The sequence below is a fragment of the Callorhinus ursinus genome, unplaced genomic scaffold, assembly GCF_003265705.2.
Source record: "Callorhinus ursinus isolate GAN/ISIS: 27379988/994484 unplaced genomic scaffold, GSC_fseal_2.0 scaffold4, whole genome shotgun sequence".
In the NCBI taxonomy this organism is placed as follows: Eukaryota; Metazoa; Chordata; class Mammalia; order Carnivora; family Otariidae; genus Callorhinus; species Callorhinus ursinus.
The window spans coordinates 90,122,261-90,143,744 of record NW_027397066.1 but is presented as its reverse complement, the minus strand read 5'-3'; the positions used below and the strand labels follow the sequence as shown (position 1 = coordinate 90,143,744).

General features: G+C 36.9%; 1 protein-coding gene across 1 annotated transcript in view; it reads left to right on the top strand.

Annotated features, from left to right (window-relative positions):
• The window catches only part of CFI (complement factor I), a 66,209-nt gene that overhangs the window by 13,044 nt on the left and 31,681 nt on the right, over positions 1-21,484 (top strand). Inside the window, exons 2-4 of the mRNA XM_025873707.2 lie at positions 8,536-8,577; positions 16,482-16,761; positions 18,402-18,555. Of these exons, the coding sequence (XP_025729492.1) occupies positions 8,536-8,577; positions 16,482-16,761; positions 18,402-18,555 (476 nt within the window). The remainder of the gene's footprint in view (positions 1-8,535; positions 8,578-16,481; positions 16,762-18,401; positions 18,556-21,484) is intronic.

Here is a 21,484-nt window from a genome sequence, read left to right as displayed (position 1 = left end):
AAAAAATAAAGAACAAAATTATAATACATACAGAGAACAAATTGCAAAATGGCAAAAGTAAGACCTTCCTTATAAACAACTTAAATGTAAGTGGGTTAAATTCTCCAGTGACAGGCAAAGATTGGCAGAATTTATTTTTTTAAAAACTAACCATGGTCCAACTATATGCTGTCTACAAGTGACTCACATTAGATCCAAAGACAAATAGATTGAAAGTGAAAGGATGGAAAACAGTATTCCATGAAATAGTAACCAAAAGGGAACTGGAAGTGGCAGCATTAATATCAGACAAAATTAACCTTAATTTTGTCTTGTTATGAGAAACAAAGAACATTAGATATTGACAAAAGAATTCATTTAAAATATTTTATTTTAAACATATACACACCAAACAGTAGAGCTCAAAATACATGAGACAATGACATAATTGAAAGGAAGAATAGAATTCTATGATAATAGTTGGAGACTTCTATATCCCACTTTCCATAATGGATAGAAAATCTAGACAGAAGATTAATAAGAAAATAGAGGATTTTAATAGCACTATAAATCAACCAGACTTAACGAGACATATAGAGCACTACACCTAACAGAAGCAGAATACACATTTTTTTTCAAGTGCCCATAGAGCATTCTCCAGCAAAGGCCACAAGTAAGGCCACAGAACATGTCTCCAAAAATTTTAAAATATTGAAGTCATATGAAATAGTTCCTCTAAAGATAATGGAATAAAGCTAGAAATCAGTAACAGAAGGAAAACTGGAAAATTCACAAATATGTGGAAATGAAACAATATACTCTTAAATAACCAGTGGTCAAAGAAATCACAGAGTAAATTAGAAAATACTTAGAAATGAATGAAAGCAAAAATACAACATACCAAAACATATGAGATGTGGCAAAAGCAGTTCTCACAGAGACATTTATAGCAGTAGATGCCTACATGAAAAAAGAACAAAGATCCTTAATAAAAAACCTAACCTTAAACCTTACAAGAACCAGAAAAAGAAGAACAAGCTAAATCCAAAGCTAGGAAATAATAAAGATTAGAATGGGGAGTTTTTATCACGAACAGATACTGAATTTTGTCAAATGCTTTGTATTTCTATGTTGGTAATTATTTCTGTTTCATTTATGATTTTATTTATTTGAGTCCTCCATTTTTCTTGATGAGTCTGGTGAAAGGTTTATCAATTTTGTTTATCTTTTCAAAGAACCAACTGTTGGTTTTATTGAACTTCTCTATTTTTTTAGTCTCTATTTCATTTATTTCTGCTCTGATCTTTATTATTTCCTTCCTTCCACCAACTTTGGGCTTTGTTTGTTCTTTTTCTAGTTCCTTTAGGTGTAAGATCAGATTGTTTGAGATTTTTTCTTGTTTCTTGAGGTAGGTCGGCATTGCTATACATTTCCCTCTTAGAACTGTTTTTGCTATATCCCAAAGATTTTGGACCATTATGTCTTCATTTTCATTTGTCTCCATGTATTTTTTTATTTCCTTTGATTTCTTCACTGATCCATTGGTTGTTTAGTAGCATGTTGTTTAGCCTCCAAAAAAAAAAAAAAAAAGAGGAAGATGGTGAAGAAGGAGAAAAAAAGAATGTAGATGGAAAAAATAAATAGTACGAAAATAGAATCAATTAAACTAAAAGTTGGTTCTTTGAAAAGATCAACTAAATTGACAAACCTTAGCTAGACTGTTAAAAAAAAGATGCAAATAAAATCAGAAAGTGAGAACATTATTGCTGACCTTACAGAAATCAAAAGAATGATAAAAAGAGTTCTATGAACAATTATATGCCAACAAATTAGATAACCTAGATGAGTGGACAATTCCTACAAACACACACATTACCAAAACTGAATCAAAAAGAAATAGTAAATCTGAACAGACATATAACAAGAGTTGAATCAGTAATTTAAAAAAATTTTTCATCAAGGAAATGTCCAGTATCAGATGGCTTCATTGATAAATTCTACCAAACATTGAAAGAAGAATTAATACTAATTCTTCTCAAACTCTTCCCTCAAAAAGGAAAAGGAGTGAATACTTCCTAATTCATTTTATGCATCCAATATTACTCTGATAACAAAGTCAGAGATACCACAAGAAAAGGTGCAAAGCAGAGATAAAAGCTACTGTTTTCACTGACCTCCCCCTCATATCAAGTATTCCCATAGATTTCCAGTATTCGTCATTCCTTTGGGTAGGTCCAGATTTCCATCCAGCATAATTTTCCTTCTGCTTAAAGGACTTTTTTTTTTTTAAGTTTTCTTGTAAGGCAGATATACTGGTGATTAATTTTTCAGCTTTTGTGTCTAAAGAGGTTGTTATTTGCCTTAAACTTTTTTTAATTTTATTTTACTATGTTATGTTAATCACCATAGATTACATCATTAGTTTTTGATGTAGTGTTCCATGATTCATTGTTTGCATATAACACCCAGTGCTCCATTCAATACATGCCCTCTTTAATACTCATCACCAGGCTAACCCATCCCCCCACCCCCCTCCTGAGCAGCCAATTATATAAACCAATTAATAACAAAATCAAAGAAACACATCAACAGCAATACAATAATAGTAGGGGACTTTAACACCCGCCTGACTGAAATGGACAGATCATCTAAGCAAAAGATCAACAAGGAAATAAAAACTTTAAATGACACACTGGAGCAAATGGACTTCATGGATATATTCAGAACATTCCATCCGAAAGCAACAGAATACACATTCTTCTCTAGTGCTCATGGAACATTCTCCAGAATACATCACATCCTAGGTCATAAATCAGGTCTCAACTGGTACCAAAAAATTGGGATCATGCCTTACATATTTTCAGACCACAATGCTTTGAACTAGAACTCAATCACAAGAGGAAAGTCAGAAAGAACTCAAATACATGGAGGCTAAAGAGCATCCTACTAAAGAATGAAGGGGTCAACCAGGAAATTAAAGAAGAATTTAAAAAATTCATGGAAACCAATGAAAATGAAAACACAACTGTTCAAAATCTTTGGGATGCAGCAAAAGTAGTCCTAAGAGGAAAATATATAGCAATACAAGCCTTCTTCAAGAAACAAGAAAGGTCTCAAATAACCCTACACTGAAAGGAGCTAGAGAAAAAACAGCAAGTAAAGCCTAAACCCAGCAGGAGAAGAGAAAGAATAAAGGTCAGAACAGAAATCAATGAAATAGAAACCAAAAGAACAGTAGAACAGATCAACGAAACTAGGAGCTGGTTCTTTGAAAGAATTAATAAGATTGATAAACCCCTGGCCAGACTTATCAAAAAGAAAAGAGAAATGACGCAAATAAATAAAATCATGAATGAAAGAGGAGAGATCACAACCAACACCAAAGAAATACAATTATAAGAACATATTATGAGCAACTATATGCCAGCAAGTTAGATAATCTGGAAGAAATGGATGCATTCCTAGAGATGTATAAACTACCAAAACTGAATCAGGAAGAAATAGAAAACCTGAACAGACCTATAACCGCTAAGGAAATTGAAGCAGTCATCAAAAATCTCCCAACAAACAAGAGCCCAAGGCCAGATGGCTTCCCAGGGGAATTCTACCAAACATTTAAAGAAGAATTAATACCTATTCTTCTGAAACTGTTCCAGAAAATAGAAATAAATGGAAGGAAAACTTCCAAACTCATTTTATGAGGCCAGCATTGCCTTAAACTTTTAATGATATTTTTGTTAGGTATAGAAGTATAAGTCAACAGGGTTCCCCCACCCCAGTATTTTTTAACTGCTACTCCACTGTCTTCTTACTTGCATTAGTGATGAGACTTCTGCTGTCACACTTACCTTTGTTCCTTTGCCCATAATGTGTCTCTCTTTTTTTTTTTTTTGTCTCTTTTGAAGATTTTCTCTTTATCACAGGTATTTGACAATTTGAGTATGATATGCCTTCATGGAGTTTCCTTCATGCTTCTTCTGCTTGGGTTTTTTTCAGCTTGTTGGAACTGTGGATTTATATTTTTCATCAAATTTAGAAAAGTGTCAGCCACTATTACTTCGAATACATTTTTTGTTCCCCTCTCACTCACTTCTCCTTTGGAACTCCAGTTACACACATACCATGCCACTTGAACTTGTTCCACAGCTCACTTATACATTGTTTGATAAATATTTAGGTTTTTTAAACTTTTCTTCTGCCAAGTCCTACCTGTCATTAGTCCCACCCAGCATATTGTTTTTATCTCAAATACTGTAATTTACAACGCTAGAAGTTTAATTTGGATCTCATACATTTTTCATGTTTCTACAGTCATAATAAATACTTGAATATCCTTGCCTGCTAATTCTAACATCTATGCTAGTGTTCTGGGTGAATTTCAGTTGATTGATTTTTCTTATTAGGAGTCATATTTGCTGCCTCTTTGCAGGTCTAGTATTCTTTATTGCATGGCAGATAATATTAATTTTATGCTGCTGGATGCTGAGTATTTTTGTATCCCTATAAATATTCTTGAACTTTGTTCTGAGATGTAATTAAGTTACTGAAAACAGTTTGATCCTTTCAGGTCTTACCTTTAAGCATTCTTACATAGGACCAGAATAGTACTCAGTCTAGGACTAATTATTCCACACTATGAGGCAAGATCCTTCTGTGTACACTTAAAATGCCCTATGAATCACAAGTGATGAGAACAAGCAGTATTCATGGCCCTGTTTGAATGTGGGCCCTGTCACTTAGAATTCTTTTTGGGTAGTTCTTTCCCCAGTCTGCGGTAGTTTCTTCACACCCATTATTGCTGATGAATACTCGCTGAACACTCAGAGGGGATATGCTAAGGAGTTCCAAAGTTCTCTTTCTATTCCACTCACTTCTTTCCAGTACTCGATTCTGTGAACAATAGCTGCTTTGGTCTCCTCAGACTCTCAGATCTGTCTCCTCAGCTCAGGGAGTCCCTTAGGTTCAGCTCAAGTTCCGTCTCTGCACCACAGTCTTGGAACTCTCTTAAGGCAATCAATTATACGGCTTCTTCATTTACTTCTCAACTCTCAGGGATCATTACCCTTCTTTGCCTGATGTCCAGTATCTTGAAAATCATTGCTTTCTATATTTCGTCCATTTCTTGGTTGTTTTAGGCTGAAAGGTAAATCTGGTCCCTATTATTCAATCTTGACTGGACGCAGAAGAATTCCTATTTAATTTAATTTTAACTAATTTTAATTTAGATAGCCACATTTGGCTAGTGGCTCTTGTATTAAACAGTACAGTTAACAATTGCTGGGATTAATGAGATTGAGTTTTTAAAATACAGATGTAAACTTCAAATGGGCATTTTTTTTTAATGTATCCTTTAGTAGACATTGTGTTATAAGTTTAAGTTAATTCAGTCAACTCTCAGTTCAACCCTGATAGAGGCAGTCACACATACATTATGCACTGGAATTGTTCAAGCTCATTTTAGGTACAGCTCTTGTCTCCAAATTCTGTGTTATCACATTTTTCTGAATGTAAATAGATTCAAAATAAACAGTGTTGTCACAGTGAATTGTAAGGATGAAGGGGTGAAGAAACAAGTTGAGTTTTCAGTTTTTTCATTCTAATGGCCATTTGGAATTTTTGTTTTTTAAAATATAAAATAGTAAAACAGTGCAGACCAGAAGGTGTGCCAAGTGCAAACAATAGTACATACAGGACACATTTTACCAAATTTGAATAATATCTTTAAAATGAAATTTATTCTTTTTTATCAGTGTATTTAATTGTTCTTAAACTGCAATATTATTGGGACACCTGGTTGGCTTAGTCGGTTAAGCATCTGCCTTCAGCCCAGGTCATGATCTCAGGGTCCTAGGATTGAGCTCCGTGTTAGGATTCCTGCTCAGTGGGAAGTCTGCTACTCTCTCTCCCTCTGCTGTTCCCCCCCACCCACCTCCTGCTTGTGCTCTCTCACTCTCTCTCAAATAAATAAATAAATAAAATATTTTTTAAAACCTGCAGTATTATTATTCATTACTATAACAGACCTGTATATAGGTATATTCTTTTCCTTTTTCATTAAATACATTTATATAGTTAAAAATATGTTTTTTCCTTATTTGTACTGTATTGTATTTTTTATTCTTATTTTTTATAAACATGGTTTTATATATATATGAATTTCAATGAAAGAAAACGTCTGCTGTTTTCATTTTTCTGCATAATTTATTGTTCATTTCTTTCATGGTTTCTATTAAAAATAATTTTGTTGTGTGGGGTAATGTTTTCAAAGTATCTGTTCTGGGTGCACCTGGGTGACTCAGTTGGTTGAGCGTCGGACTCTTGGTTTCCACTCGTGTCATGATCCCAGGGTAGTGAGATTGAGCCTGGCATTGGGCCCCATGCTCATGCTCATGCAGAGTTGGCTTGATATTCTCTCTCTCTCTCTCCCTCCTCCCCTTGCTTGCACTCTCGCTCTCTCTAAAATAAAATCTTTTTTTAAAAAAAGTATCTGTTTTGTGTGTCAAATACACTAGGCTTGCCATTAGTCAATAGATGAACAATTTTTTGCAACTCATATTCCAAAGTGCTGGGTTCTTTAACATATGGAGTTCCTACAAACAAAACGAAACAAAACAAAAAAGCCAAACAAACAAACAAAAAAACGAGACAACAATCCAGTATACATCAGAAAAAGATACGGTTAGTGCAAGGAGAGAAATAAAAATCTTAAAGTTTGAGCATGTAGAGAGATGTTCAGCCTCACTCATTGGGGAAAATTGCAAATAAAACTGTACTCAGATAACATTTTTATATATCAAATTGGCAAAGATAAAAACATTTACTGAGGTATTATGTTCTGTGGTCAAGATTATGGAAAATAGGCACTGCCATATATTGATGTGAATGCAAACAAAAACAACCTCTATAGAGAGAAATTAGGCAGTATCTTTCAAAGTTAAAACTGCTAATTTTTTTATTCAGCAATTTCACAATTTCAGATAAGTACTGACATGTATTTATTATATGTGGGAAATGATGTGTATTATATAAAAAGATTCACTATAACATTGGTTATAATGACAAAACATTGGAAAGGGCCACTGGTGACAAATTACACTGGTGTAGGGGTGGGCAGAGTTAGAAAATAAAATATAGGCTCATGTACAATGATGATCTCTGGAAAGATTGACAATGAAATATTAAATGGCTGACTCTGAGGTTGGCCTGGGTAGGTTGAATGGAGAAGAAAAAAAGGAAATATATGTTTTATAGGCACCTGTTTATAATATTCCTTTGTGTTTCCTATTTTTAAAAAATTAATTAAAATGAAAACAACAAAATTTCAGCCATCTTACCTTCATAATAAAAAACAAGACCAATAAACTAGGCCAATGATTTTTTTTTAAATCTCTGAGGCAAAAATAATGGAAAGTAATATTCCCAATTTTTTAAGAACAAGATATAAGTGCCCACCCTACCTGAACATACCATACAACCATTTTCCTACCATTTCCAGCAACAACATACTGGTCCTGGGACAAATGGGGTAGTTATTTAAAAAATAAAACAAAATTCAAATAATTTATGTGAATTAAAACAATTCATCATTATGTATTAGTAAAGAAACATTACTTTTTTATCTGGATAGAATGGCTGCTGGTTAAGTATCTGGTTGCTGGGGTATCAGAGCATGATTTATATCAGAAACCGTATAATACAAGATAGACAGATCCAAGGAGAGGAAAAAATTGAAAAAAATTGCTAACGAAGACCAGGATGAGAAGAAACTGAGGCCACAGAGGGCCTAAAACTCTTCCAATGGAAAGACTTCTCATATGGTTCTTAACTTTAGGATATGAGCTGTTTATTCACTTCTGGAAGACAGACCAAATACTATATTGTTTACTCTTTTTCAATCTTTTCCATTTTTCCCCTCAGTGTTTTCCAGGGAAGTGATGATTGTACCAGTCAGTTAATGCCATAAAAATAAAATCACTATAAAATCTCAGTGGAATAAGACTTTATGTAGTATACTAGTCTGCAGGTTGGCTGGTGATCAGCTGATCTAAGCTGGGCTCAGCTAGAGTGGTTCTTCTTTGCTAGCCTGGCCATGTTCTTCTCATAGCTCTGGCAGAGAAGGAAAAGGACAAACCCAATTGGACAGATACTTTCCAATCTCCTGTGTCACATCTGCTGACCTCCTGTTAATTAAAGCAAGTCACATGGCCAGACCCAGAGTCTGGAGTTAAGAAAATACACCCTGCCCCCAGTGAGAAGCACAGCAAAGGACTGGAACACAGGGAAGATGGAACTGGGGCCACTTGCAATCCACCACAGTTACTATCATATTTGCATTTCTATAGGGTCTTAAATGTTTATTTGTGTTTTCCCATGTATTTTGCATTTGATCCTTAGAACAGCTCCGTGAGAATATTTTTATTTTCCACATTTTACAGAAGAACAGAATCAGAAAGTCATTTACCCAAGATCACACTGCTACTTAGCAGTAGAAGGGGGCAGTGGAGGCCTTTTCTGTGCTTTGGTCATAGTTGATCTTTCTTTTTCCTTTGTTTATAGGATACAGATGAAGAACAAAGAAAATGGACAAAGATGACACAGGTAAATTTATACAGCTGTATACTGGGGTGAATAGGAGATTGTTTATTTCTTATTTTCTAATTACCAACCATCTATCTAAAATTTTGTCATTGTAGTCATGCTTAGAATAAAAAGACAAAATTAACATCTAAATAATTGCTACATTATTGCAAATACCAAGGAAAGGGCCAAAACAAAACAAAGCACAAACAAATCCAAATACACAAAAAAGCAACAGTAACTAAAGGAGTTGAGTCATGTTTTGTAGATGAGTAGACTATAGTCATAATTGCTAAAAATTTTTGAACATGTGATTCTAATAATAAATACACAGCTGTATAAATAATGCACCTTAAAAGACAAATACAATTTTAAGCACATAAATAATATTTTAATAATTTTCATCAGTTTTAATGGAATAATGTCATTAAACACACTTCATTATTTTTAAAATTTTTCATTTGATTTAATGGCATATTAGCTGCAAAAGATACTTCAGAAAGAGCAACACACAATAAACACATAGGGAGAGGTTCATCATTAATGATATTAGATATAAATCTTTATTTCAAGTACTCATTTTAATACTACTAATTGGGGGGACAGGGCTGACTTCTTGTCATATCTAATTAACTTTTCATGTTTTTAACCCCATGATGTGGCTGATGAACATCTTCTACTAGGGTTAGAAGTGTAGATTCTGCCATTTGCTTTTCCATTGGTGTTGCACTTGGGCATTATTTTCAATCCAGCATTCATTTCACACTATGAATATTTAAGCCACTTACCCACTTGTGAAGATTATTTTAGCTAAAACTAAACCGTTTAATCTGTAATATTCCTTAATCCACCATGTGTATATGATCCTCCATCTTAAAACGAAACCCTCTCTTGACTCAATATCCCCTTCCAATTATCAACCCCATTTCTCTGTTTCCCTTTACATCTAAACTCTCAAAAATTTGCTGTGCCCAGTTTCTCTTTTTCCATTATTTCTTGAGCCCAGCCAGGTTTGAGTTCCTACCATTCCACCAAAATTACATTTCTCAAGATCACCATTTAACTAAAGAAGCATTAGATGCAGCTGCTGGTCACTCCTTCCTTCTTTTTGCCTCTGTGCACAATTTTCTACTTATTTGTCTTTTACTTCACTGACCACATGTTCTTATTTCTTTTACAAATTCTTTATCATCTGCCCAACTTCTAAATATTGGAGGGCTCACACCCTCCAGTGGCTTTATATTTCATTCAGAGAATAAGCTGGTCTTTACAGTAACTTACAAGGTCCTATATGATTGATCACCCATCCCTCCAGTTCTCTGACCTCATCTCCTCCTGTTCTCTTCCAGCCTCTTACTCCCCTCCAGCCACACCTGCTCTCTAGACCAAGAGCACATCACATATGCTTCTCCCCTACAGATTTGGCTAATTCTTCTGACCATGACACCTCACATCTAGATACCTGCCTGGCTTGCTCACTCACCTTCATATCTCTGCTCCAAGGAAAACTTCCCCCAAAGTCTTCCCTGACAATTCTATACAAAATAGAATTCCTCCCCCTCACACTCCCCAGTATCTATCCCTCTTACCCTGCATAGCATTTGTCACCTTATGTTATACTATGTATTTATTCTCTATTCATTTTTGTCTGTCTTCTACTAGAAATGTAAGCTCTATGACTTTGTGCAGTTCACTCTTGTATCCCCAGGACCTAGAACAGTGCCTGGCACATAGTAGGCACTCAGTAAATATTGAATTAATATGTTATGAGTGCAGGCACACATGCCAATCCATACTTGATTATTAGTAGGGATTAATTTCTTCCTACTTTTTTAATAAAACAAACAAATTAATATAATTTCTGTTATTTTACCCACCTGATTATCTTCACACTCGCAGGTTATATGTAACCCACTTTAGAAGTTATTGGTCAACAGAAGTGGTTGTCAGTCCTTGGGAGCATAAGAATCCTTATGGAACTTGTTTAAGCTACAAATTTCAAGGTCTTTCCCTAGAGATTCTGATTCAGAAGATCTATTGTTTGAGTTCAAGAATCTGCATTTACAAGATGATTCACCTTAAGTGGTTTTGATGCAGATGGTCTAGGGCCATAATTGGGAATACCTGATCCATGTATTTGGTAGGTCTTTTATAGCTCATTACTCCAGGCTAAATAAAAATGAGGAAAAAAAAAACAAACTACTTTAGCATGCTTCAATCAATTCACACATAGCTCATACACAGAATGATTTAGGTCCCATACTTTCTAGATAAGTGGTTCTCAAGGTTTGGGATTATGAGGACTATCTAGATATAGATAGCTATGTATATCTAGATACCTAGCCTATGTTACACAGTATTGGCTAGGTTATGCAGCAGTCAGAGCCAATTCCAAAATCTCAGTGGCTTCACACTACAGAAGTTAGTTTTTACTCATGCAAAGTCCACTGTGGGTCTGGGTGACTCTCTAGGGAACCTGTCCTCCATGTGTTGGCCCAGCATTGTGGGCTGCTTTGGTCCTATGTTGTCTCTGCAATACATGTCTCCATGATCACCATGTCAGGACAGGTCATCGAGCATTACATGTTCCTTCAGCTTACATTTCATTGGCCAAAACAAGTCACCACCATGTCCAACCTCAGAAAGGAATGCAATCTTCCCATTTGCCCAGAAGTAGAGTTAAATAAGATTTTAGTAAACAGTATTAATGTTTACCACAAAGATAAACACTAAAAAATGTTTTGATCCATCACCCCATCCTATATCATCAACCACATACATAATAGTAATTGTTCTTTTAGTATCTGTTATTGTGGAAGGGAAGGAAGGGACAAAGTCTATAATTTCAATGATGATTTAAATAATTTTGCTTAGTAATCTTAATAGCATCTACATACATTGGAAAGATGAGTTCACATAACCGTATGAGGTGTAATTTATAATCTGTTTCAGGCAAAGACTGGTATACAAATACATTTATAAACCCCTTTAATAATATCTTTAGACATCATCCACCCACTACTCTAGGCATTGAGGACCCATAGACACATGTAATTTACCCAGTCCCCTCAGCATTAAAGCTGGCTGTCATCATGTTTTACATAGCAGATAAATAAACCTTACTCTTCTGTCCCCATCCAGTGCCCCACGATAACTTTCTAGCTCTCATTTGATTACTGCCATTGTCAACAGCCACTGTGTTGGTGTTAGCCATTACCATCAACCTGAAATTTAAAATGTAATATTATTATAAAATTGATTCTAACTTACAATGAAAAGTTGTAGGAATAGGAAACTGCTTAATTTCTAAGGCAAACTTCTGCACCATTCCCTAATCATACCTTCTCCTATATCTTTCTCAGTTGTGTTTCAGCAATACTGCTCCCTTCCTCTTAAAGCTTGTCTTTCCTATTCTGTTAGATTCCTGATCTTAGCCTATAGTGGTTATGAAATCTCCTATATCCTAACAACAACAAAGTTTCTCTTTATTCTGTGTCCCTTTATGCTACTATCCCAACCATTTTCCTTCAAAGCCTAATACTTAATTTTTCTCTGCTGAAAGCACACTGCTATTCTTTTTCATTTAATTATGTTTATCAAATTAATCCGTGTATAGTTTACAAAGGCAAATGAGGCTTAAAACCATGGTAATACTAAAAATGTTTAATTGTTAATGTAAATATGTTATTGGGCGTAGATACTGACCAGTCAGATAAGATCATGAACCAATTACCTCTGCTTATAAAATATCCTTATCACACCCATCCTCACCCTGATTTTCTCCATCCAGAGACAACCACTTTCAAATCATTACTGTTTTTTTCTGCTATTTTTTTCTTCTGCTATTTATATCAGATTCCTTTATAACAAGTTTATACAAACATTTCTTTTAAACAATTGCCTGGATTTTTAGTCACTCCATCTTCTTCAAAAGTACTAATTCCTTTTTCTTTTTCTTTTCTTTTCTTTTCTTTATTTATTGACAGAGCAAGAGATAGAGAAAGCAGGAGCACAAGCAGGGGGAGTGGGAGAGGGAGAAGCAGCCTTCCCGTGGAGCAGGGAGCCCGATGCGGGGCTCGATCCCAGGACCCTAGAATCATGACCTGAGCTGAAGGCAGATGCTTAATGACTGAGCCACCTGGGCGCCCCTCAAAAGTACTAATTCCTAAACTTTTCTGGGGTCTGTGGGGTGAATTTGCTTTATTCTTATGGTCTTTCCTCATTAGGCCTTTTAGTTCCATCTGGTCTGCTAAATATATTACCACCAGCCCACCTGCTTTCCAGCTTTCAAAATTTTGATAACACCTCAAATATCTCGTTGCTAGGTGGACTGCGGAGACCTAGGGCCCTGAAGCCTTGATCCAACCCATCCATCTTATCAGCCATCTTGGGCCTTTCTGGTTTAATCTGGCTTGGCTTTGTTTTGGAGTGCTGCCAGGACAGGCCCCTGACTTCCTGATAGCTGGCCTTGACTTCTTTGCTGGCCTCCAGGTATCCTGTTAGAACCTAACTAACTGCCTCTAACAATCTCCCCATTCGCTTTGAGTGTATTGGTTACACCTTATTTTAAAAAATTCTTTTACCCTAACTTTAGTGGGCCTTGGAGAGGAAGCAGAGATTTTTTTTTTTTTTTTACAGATTTATTTACTTATTTGAGAGAGAGAAAGAGAGCATGAGCAAGAGGGGCAAAGGGAGAAGGAGAGAGAATCTCAAGCAGACTCCACACTGAGCACAGAGGCCCATGAGGGGCTCAGTCTCACGATTCTGAGATCATAACCTGAGCCAAAACCAAGAGTCAGATGCTTAACCAGCTGAGCCACCCAGGTGCCCCGGAAGCAGAGACTTTTTTAAAGCCTGTGTTCAGTATCCCATGTCAAAGCACGAGGCCAATCAAATGGCTACCCTGTACTTCTGCTTTCATTTCTTCACTTCCCATTCTGGCCTCAACTCACGTAAGCCTGGTTTCTGCCTCTAACATTCAACTAAGACTACTTCTTTGAAGAGTCCCAGTGATCTTTGTTCATCTAATTCAGTGGCCCTTTTTCAGTCTTCATCCTCTGAAGCTCTCTGCAGCATTAGACACGTGGAGCAAAGGACCCCTCTCTGGCAGGGAAGCAAACTCTCTTTTACTTGCTGCACATCTTCAGCTCCTTAAATATAAATTCTCCCCAGTGTTCTGTGTTCGTTGGGCATTTTTTCACCCTTCAATGAATATCAGGTCTACCATAGCCCTTAAAGCAAGTCTGAGCTGGGAAAGAGAAGAAGCTTTCATCTGAAATGAAAATCAGAGTTTTGGTGATTACAGAGAACTAGATATTGTAGTTGTTGTTTTACAATTGTTCCTGGGACTAAAAGTCTTAGTTTTTTGTTTTTGCTCTAATCCAAGAACGACTAGAAAGTTATGACACTTTCCCACGTTTCTGTCCAAAGACCAAGAAGAAAATGAGTCCTCAGAAAGGATTTAAAGGGATAAAGCCTGAAAAAAATCAAGCTGCTTTCTCCTTGCACCCAATTGGAATGTCTCTCTTTCAATATAAAGGTGATATGTAGAACGGTGACATTTCCTGCTATCAGGGCACTTACAATCTTCTCAGTGGAAGCTATAGGAGCTAAATAATTACAAAAATTTCAACTCTACTTAAAGTGCCACAAAAAAGGTACATGCAACCATGAAAAGTATGTGACTCATAGATTTCTTCAAAGATCAGTGTGTCAAAAACCAGTGTAGTGAATGACCAGTTTGTCAAATTTTCTTGTATCTGTGGCGATTTAGTAAAGTTTACTGAAAAGCATATTCAATGGAATGACTTTCAGAGCTGCGGCAAGTTTTTGCATAGTCTTAACTGACTGGTTTTCATTTGTTTTCACAACAGCATTTAAAGATTGTTCAATTTGTTTCTGCCCTCACTGTCTATTATTGCAGCTGGAGGACACTGAGAAAAAGAGGAAGACTTGTTGCTGGGGGCTGGGGAGACTAAAGGACAAGACGCTCATCCTCCAGATGGGCCAACTAGGGGACGGAGCCAGCACTGGCTTTCCACAACTCATTTTTGACCCACTTGGTCTGTTCCCAGCCCTCCACATATTTCCCCTGGATTCCTGCAGGTCTAGTTGGCCTCCTGCCTGTCTGATCTGATCTCCAAGATCTTCCTCAAATGCATATTTGCTTCCTTGCTTAAAATGGCTCCCCCCAGGACCTGCTCTCTTACCCACCACCCTCCCTTTCTATTCTCCAGCCTCAGTCAAGCCTGCTGTTCTCTTTCTTACAGTCCTGCCTAAAGTGCCTACCCACCACCTCCTCTGCCAGAGACTTCTGCTCAGCACCCTCAGAACTCAGCCCAGATTAGCTCTTTCTGGAAATGTGCCCAGAGCCTCCTAGTCAGGCCAGGGTCCAGAACACTGTCCTGATGGCATCCCCAGCCCATCTCTATCAGAAAAATTGTCAGTCAGGCTTGCCTGTCTCTCTTTGGATTGGATAGAGAGTTTTATTCCTCTGGTCCTAGCCTTAGGCCATTCTCTGGCACAGAGTGGTGCTTACTAATTCATTTATTGAGTTACCTAATAAATGAGCTAATAATCTGTCTTCCAAGCTTTAGAAACACACCAGATATCCCTTTTCCACAAAGTATTTCCAGATGCATGTCCTTCAGACACTTCATACTCAACAGGTCCCAACCAAATTCATAATAGCATTTATACATCTTCACCATCACTCAACCTCAAAACCTAGGACCCACCCTCAAACCTACATAGATTAAATTGTCCACTCCTATTGCTTTGCTTGCTTGAGTGTCTTTCCAAACCATTCTCATACTCCACTCCTGCTGCCTCTTACAGTTTCCTGACCAATGACCACCCCATTTGAAGCATACAAAACCCCATATGCCCACCAGTTGGGACTGCTCATGATTCCCTAAATACATTCTGCACCATCCTTCCTGTGTTTTGCTAGCACCAGCCCTCTGCTAGCATCTGTCCTTCCTCACCTTGCTCAAATGCTACCACCTCCATGAGGCCTTTTTAAATTCCCCTAGAAGGACTAACTCTCTTCCACTCTGGTTCTCCAAGAGTACTGTGTTGTATTTGTACCACTGCTATATCAATTACCACAATCTGCCTTGTTCCCCAGCTATTATGTTTCTATCTTTTTTTCAAAATATTTTATTTATTTTTTTTTGACAGAGAGAGCTAGCAAGAGAAGGAACACAAGCAAGGGGAGTGGGAGAGGGAGAAGCAGGCTTCCCGCCAAGCAGGAAGCCTGATGCGGGGCTTAATCCCAGGACCCTGGGATCATGACCTGAGCCGAAGGCAGACACTTAACGACTGAGCCACCCAGGTGCCCCTTATGTTTCTGTCTTATTGCCTAGATATCAAGCCCTTGGAAGACAGAGCCCATGTACGTTCATCTTAGAGAAACTTTATATGCTGTAGGAGTTTAACAAATGGTTTTGCATTATTAATAAAATTAACCTATTTCATTAACCAATTCATTCCACAAGACTATATTTAGCACCATTTTTTTTTTTACTTCTTAATATACTTATGAGATTCATTGATTTCTTCCAAGGCAGAATTTTATGTTGGCTTTAGGATAATAATAGCTCCCATTGATTTCATGCCTAGTACCTGTCAACCATTATATGTATATAATTTCTAATCCTTGCAATAGCCTTGCAAAATAGAAGATATTAGCCCCATTTTCCAGATGAGGAAACACACAATTCTTGAGGGTAAATAACTTACCCAAGGGCATAAAGCTGTAAGTACCCAAGCTAGGACTAGAAGTCGGGTTTGTGATTCCGTAAGCCACCACACCGCATCACCTCATCTGTACTGTGGGGTAGGTGAGTCTGTTTTGTTCCTTTCCTTCACTTAACTCCAAAAAGAAGATTTTAGTTTGTTAGTGTTTATTTTGTGTTTTACAGCTTTCTTCAATATTAAACACACCTCAAAAGGATCTGGTAGAAGAAAAGTGCTTAACTGAAAAATACACACATCTCTCCTGCAAGAAAGTCTTCTGCCAACCATGGCAGAAATGCATCGATGGGACCTGTATTTGTAAACTCCCTTATCAGTGCCCAAAGAATGGTACCCCAGTGTGTTCAACTAATGGGAAAACCTACCCAACTTACTGTCAGCAAAAGAGTTTTGAATGTCTTCGTCCAGGAGCAAAATTTTTAAATAGCGGAGCATGCACAGCTGAAGGTAGGAAAAGCCTAGTTGAATCTATGATATAAGAAGGAAATTGTTTACCATACTTTCTATTAGAAAATAATTTTGCTATGAAATGTTATGATGACAGTTCAAAATTCCTCCCTAGACCCTCAATTGTAATTGTGGTGCTAACTAAAGAAATTAGGGTCACCAGAATATAGTCAGCCTTTGAGACCACAGCACAAGGCCCTGAGGCCAGTCCTTCCCCTTAGTGCCTGTGCTATTCTCTGCTGCTCAGGCCTTCAAAATTATCCCGCCCTCACTTCTACCTGCATAGCAGAACTATTCCCAGAGCCATTGAGTCGGTTCAGAACCCAGTGAACAAGTCTTTACGTGAGATGGATACTGATGCACCTCTGGACCTCCATCTCCAGTAATTTCTTCCAGCATCCATCCCACCAGCCCCTACCCCTAGGGAGTCCCAACCCCATTGGCCCTGATCTAAGGGGAGCTTGGGCCACTGCTGACCTAGGACATGCTCTAACCTAGCAAACTTGGCACATCAGACAAAAGAGCTTGTCTACACTTCATCCAGGTTCCTAATGCAGTGAGGAGGCTGGGATGCTGATAGATGGATTTGTGGAGTAGTTAAGGTTAGGGATTTCACTGTCAGATTTAGTGGCAAGCCCCTCCAACCCCACCTCGGTTATTGACAAGCTATGTGACTGTCAGACCCCATTTTCCACATCGGTAAAATGTGAGTAACACTAGTTCCTAACTCACAAGACCCTCATGAAAATTAAATAAAATGATGTATGTAAAGGTCTTCACACAGTGTTTGGCACACAAAAAGAGCTCATGAAATTTTAACTATGATAGCGAACCTCAGGCTTATCTTCTGATATCAATTATCACTGGCATTTCATGAACTGATAAAAAATACTCAAAACATTCTCTTTTTTAAAGATTTATTTATTTATTTGAGAGAGAGAGCATGCAGTGGGGAGGAATAGAGGGAGAGGGAGAGAAAGTCAAGCAGAGTCTACGCTTAGTGAGGAGCCTGACCTGGGGCTTGATCTCACAACCCTGAGATCAGGACCTGAGCTGAAACCAAGAGTCAGGCGCTCAACCGAATGTCACCCAGGCACTCAAAACTTTATTTTTAAAGGTACCACGACATATCCTGGCACACAGTAGCCTAAATATGTGTGTGATGATGAGTGAAGATATTGAAGCATTGTGGAACAGGAAGAAGAGAGCTCCCTACTGCCTGTGGGAAAGAAGGGAAGCAATAATGGAGATTATTTTGTCAGCGGCAGACTTTTGTTCTCTTGACGCATTAAATGCCTTAAATATATGAGAATACATAAAACTTTTTTACATCCTAATGGTTTGGCTTACTCTGAAAAGCACAGACTTGGAAGTCAGATCAATATGGTAGCTTCCGATTCTTGGCTTCCCCACTGGAGCGAGCAACTTAACCTCATGTGTAAAAATGGAGGATAAATATCAGTGTAGTCTTCACAGGGTTGCCTTATGAAATAATTGCTTACTATTATTTAATGAAAACCTTCATGGTGTTCAATGTTAATTTGAAATTATCTCTTTTGTTATTTTAAAGGCTTTTCATCAAGAGGAGAAATGGTGAATGCTTAAATATTGCTTATTCTTTTGGTTTTTTTAAATTTTAGGACAATTTAGTGTTTCCATAAAGTATGGAAATATCACTTCAGAAGGAATTGTTGAAGTAAAACTTGTAGATCAAGATAAGAAAATGTTCATATGTAAAAAACCCTGGAGCATGACAGAGGCTAATGTGGCCTGTCTTGACCTTGGATTTCAACAGTGAGTGTTTGTGTCAGTGGATTTTCCCAGGATTGGTTTTATTGTTCCAACTATTTGTTTGTTTGTTTTTTCTAAGATAAGATTTCTTTTTTTTTAAGATTTTATTTATTTATTTGACAGAGAGAGAGAGAGAGAGAGAGTGCACAAACAAGGGGAATGGGAGAGGGAGAAGCAGACTCCCCGCTGAGCAGGGAGCCCAATGCAGGGCTCCATCCCAGGACCCTGGGATCATGACCTGAGCTGAAGGCAGATGCTTAACTGAGCCACCCAGGCACCCCAACTATTTGCTTTTTCATTACCCAGTCTTTCTCTGCCTTAATTTCCTCATATGTAACCTGAGAATATAACTGCCTGCCTCATAGCACTGTTACGAGAATTAAATATGTTCATGTTTCACCAGCACTTAGAACACCACTGAGCACCGAGCACCTGTAAGTTTGTTTAAGTATCTGGATATGAATCCTTTGCAGTTCCAGAGAGTTGTAAATATGTTCATTACTATCTCTGCTTGTCTATAACTATGTCCACTTTTTCATACCTAATATTGTTTATCTATGCCTTCTCTCTTTTTTCTTGATCAACCTTGAAGAGATCTATTTGACTGTGTTTTCGATTTTCTATTTTATAGGCAAATTGTCTCTTGTTACTTTCTCTCAACTTCATTAATTTTGTTGTTCCCTTTGGCTCTCTCTCTTCTTTTCTCTATTGTATTTTTCCTAATTCCTTGAGTTAAATGCTTACTTAACTCATTGATTTACAACTTTTCTTATTTTCTAATGTAAGCATTTAAGGTACAAATTTCCCTCTAGATAATGCTTCATCTGCATGCCATAAGTCTCAGGGGCATAAAAGTGGTGTTTTATTTATTGTTCAATTTGAAATACTTTTTAATATTCAGTATAATTTCCTTTTTTGATTTAGAAGTTTCTTTTTTACTTTCCTAATGAATATATATTTGCTTTTAGTTAACTTTTTGTTATAGATTTCTTATTTAATTGTACTGTGGTAAGAGAATAGTCTCTATATGATGACAATTGTTTAAATATTTGTTGACACTTGCTTTGTGCTGAGTATATTTTATTTTATTTATTTTGTGCTGAGTATATTTTAAATGTTTCATGTGCAGGGTTCTGTATACTAAATATGTTGTCCATTAAAATAAGTAAGCTTGTTAACTGCTTTGTTCAAATCTTTTCCTATTTATTTACTTACAAGCTTTTTATGTCTTTATCTTTTAAATGTGTCCTTTATAAACACCATGTATCTAGATTTTTTTAAAAAAAATCCAATATGACAATAACTGTCTGAAGAGCTTAGTCCATTTACATTATTGATTATTTACATTGTTGAATTTATTTTCCCTATCTTATTTTAGTATTATTATTTACCCTGTTTTTTCTGTGTATTTGTTTCTTCCTTTTCTAATTTCTATTGGGTTAATAAAGTTGTTGTATTTTTTAATCCCACTAGCCCCCTCTACTTGGTTTGTAAACTATATACATCCTATTTCTGTTCCTTTAGTGGTTATCTTCACATTTATACCATGAATTCTTTTTTTTTTTTTTAAAGATTTTATTTACTGATGTGACAGAGAGAGACACGGCGAGAGAGGGAACACAAGCAGGGGGAGTGGGAGAGGGAGAAGCAGGCTTCCCGTGGAGCAGGGAGCCCGATGTGGGGCTCCATCCCAGGACCCCGGGACCATGACCCGAGCCAAAGGCAGACGTTTAACGACTGAGCCACCCAGGCGCCCCTATACTATAAATTCTTGACTTAGGAAGTCCTCACCCTCTTAGGAATAATATAAGGAATGTCACTATTTTTACCGAGTTTCCAGCATTTAGTTCCACATTATTTTTATATATCCCTGAAGTTAATTGCTATCATTATATAATAAGTTATTATTATTACTGCTGTTCAGCTAGTGCTTACTCAGATTTATTTCATATTTACCAACATCTTGGTTTGTTGCTGCTTCTTGCATCTCTCAACTTTATTCTAAATTCAGTTTCCTTCTTCCTAAACCACATCTGCTAGTAGTTCATTAGTGAGAGTATCTTATTAAATGGAGCCACAAGATATTTGTGATTTTTGACAGTTTGTGACCTACTACCTATAATTCAACCTAATGGGAAACTCTCTCCATCTTTGATGTCCCAGTATTTTGCTCTTACCATATTTTGTATGAGCTAATGGACAGACTTCTCTTATTTTATTTTATTTATTTACTTTTAAATATTTTATTTCTTTATCTGAGAGAGAATGAGAGATCACAGAGGGAGAGGGAGAAGCAGACACCCCGCTGAGGAGGGAGCCCGATGCGGGGCTCGATCCCAGGACGCTGGGATCATGACCTGAGCCAAAGGCAGAGGCTCAACCAAAAGCCACCCAGGCACCCCCAGACTTCTCTTATTTTAGCGAGTGGGTATTTCCTTTACTTCTTTAAGAGCTCATTGAGCCCCTCGTCAGGCTCCCTGCTCACCTGGGAGTCTGCTTCTCTCTCTCCCTCCACTCCACCTGGCTGCTCATGCTCTCTCTCTCAAATAAATAAATAAAATCGTAAAAAAAAAAAAAAGAAGAGCTCATTGAATGCATTTTATCTAGTATTTTTAGATAGTTTTAAATTGAGATTTTTTTTCAAATTATTTACCTATGAGATTGCCCCAATGGCTCTCATTTGTTCTCATATTCTGATGCTGTTTAGCACAGTTTTATAGCTCCTTTTTATCATCATTATTGATCTGAAATCATTAAAAATGCTTTTCTTATTCCCTTTAATTATTTTCTTTTTGCCTTCATTATAATTGATCTAATATTTATATTGCCATTATTGCTTTGTTATTGTTTATATTTACCTGAAGCATGTTTGCTCAACTTCTTATTTTTAACACCATTTCCTCCATTTCCTTCTAAAGAGAAGCAGGGAGCA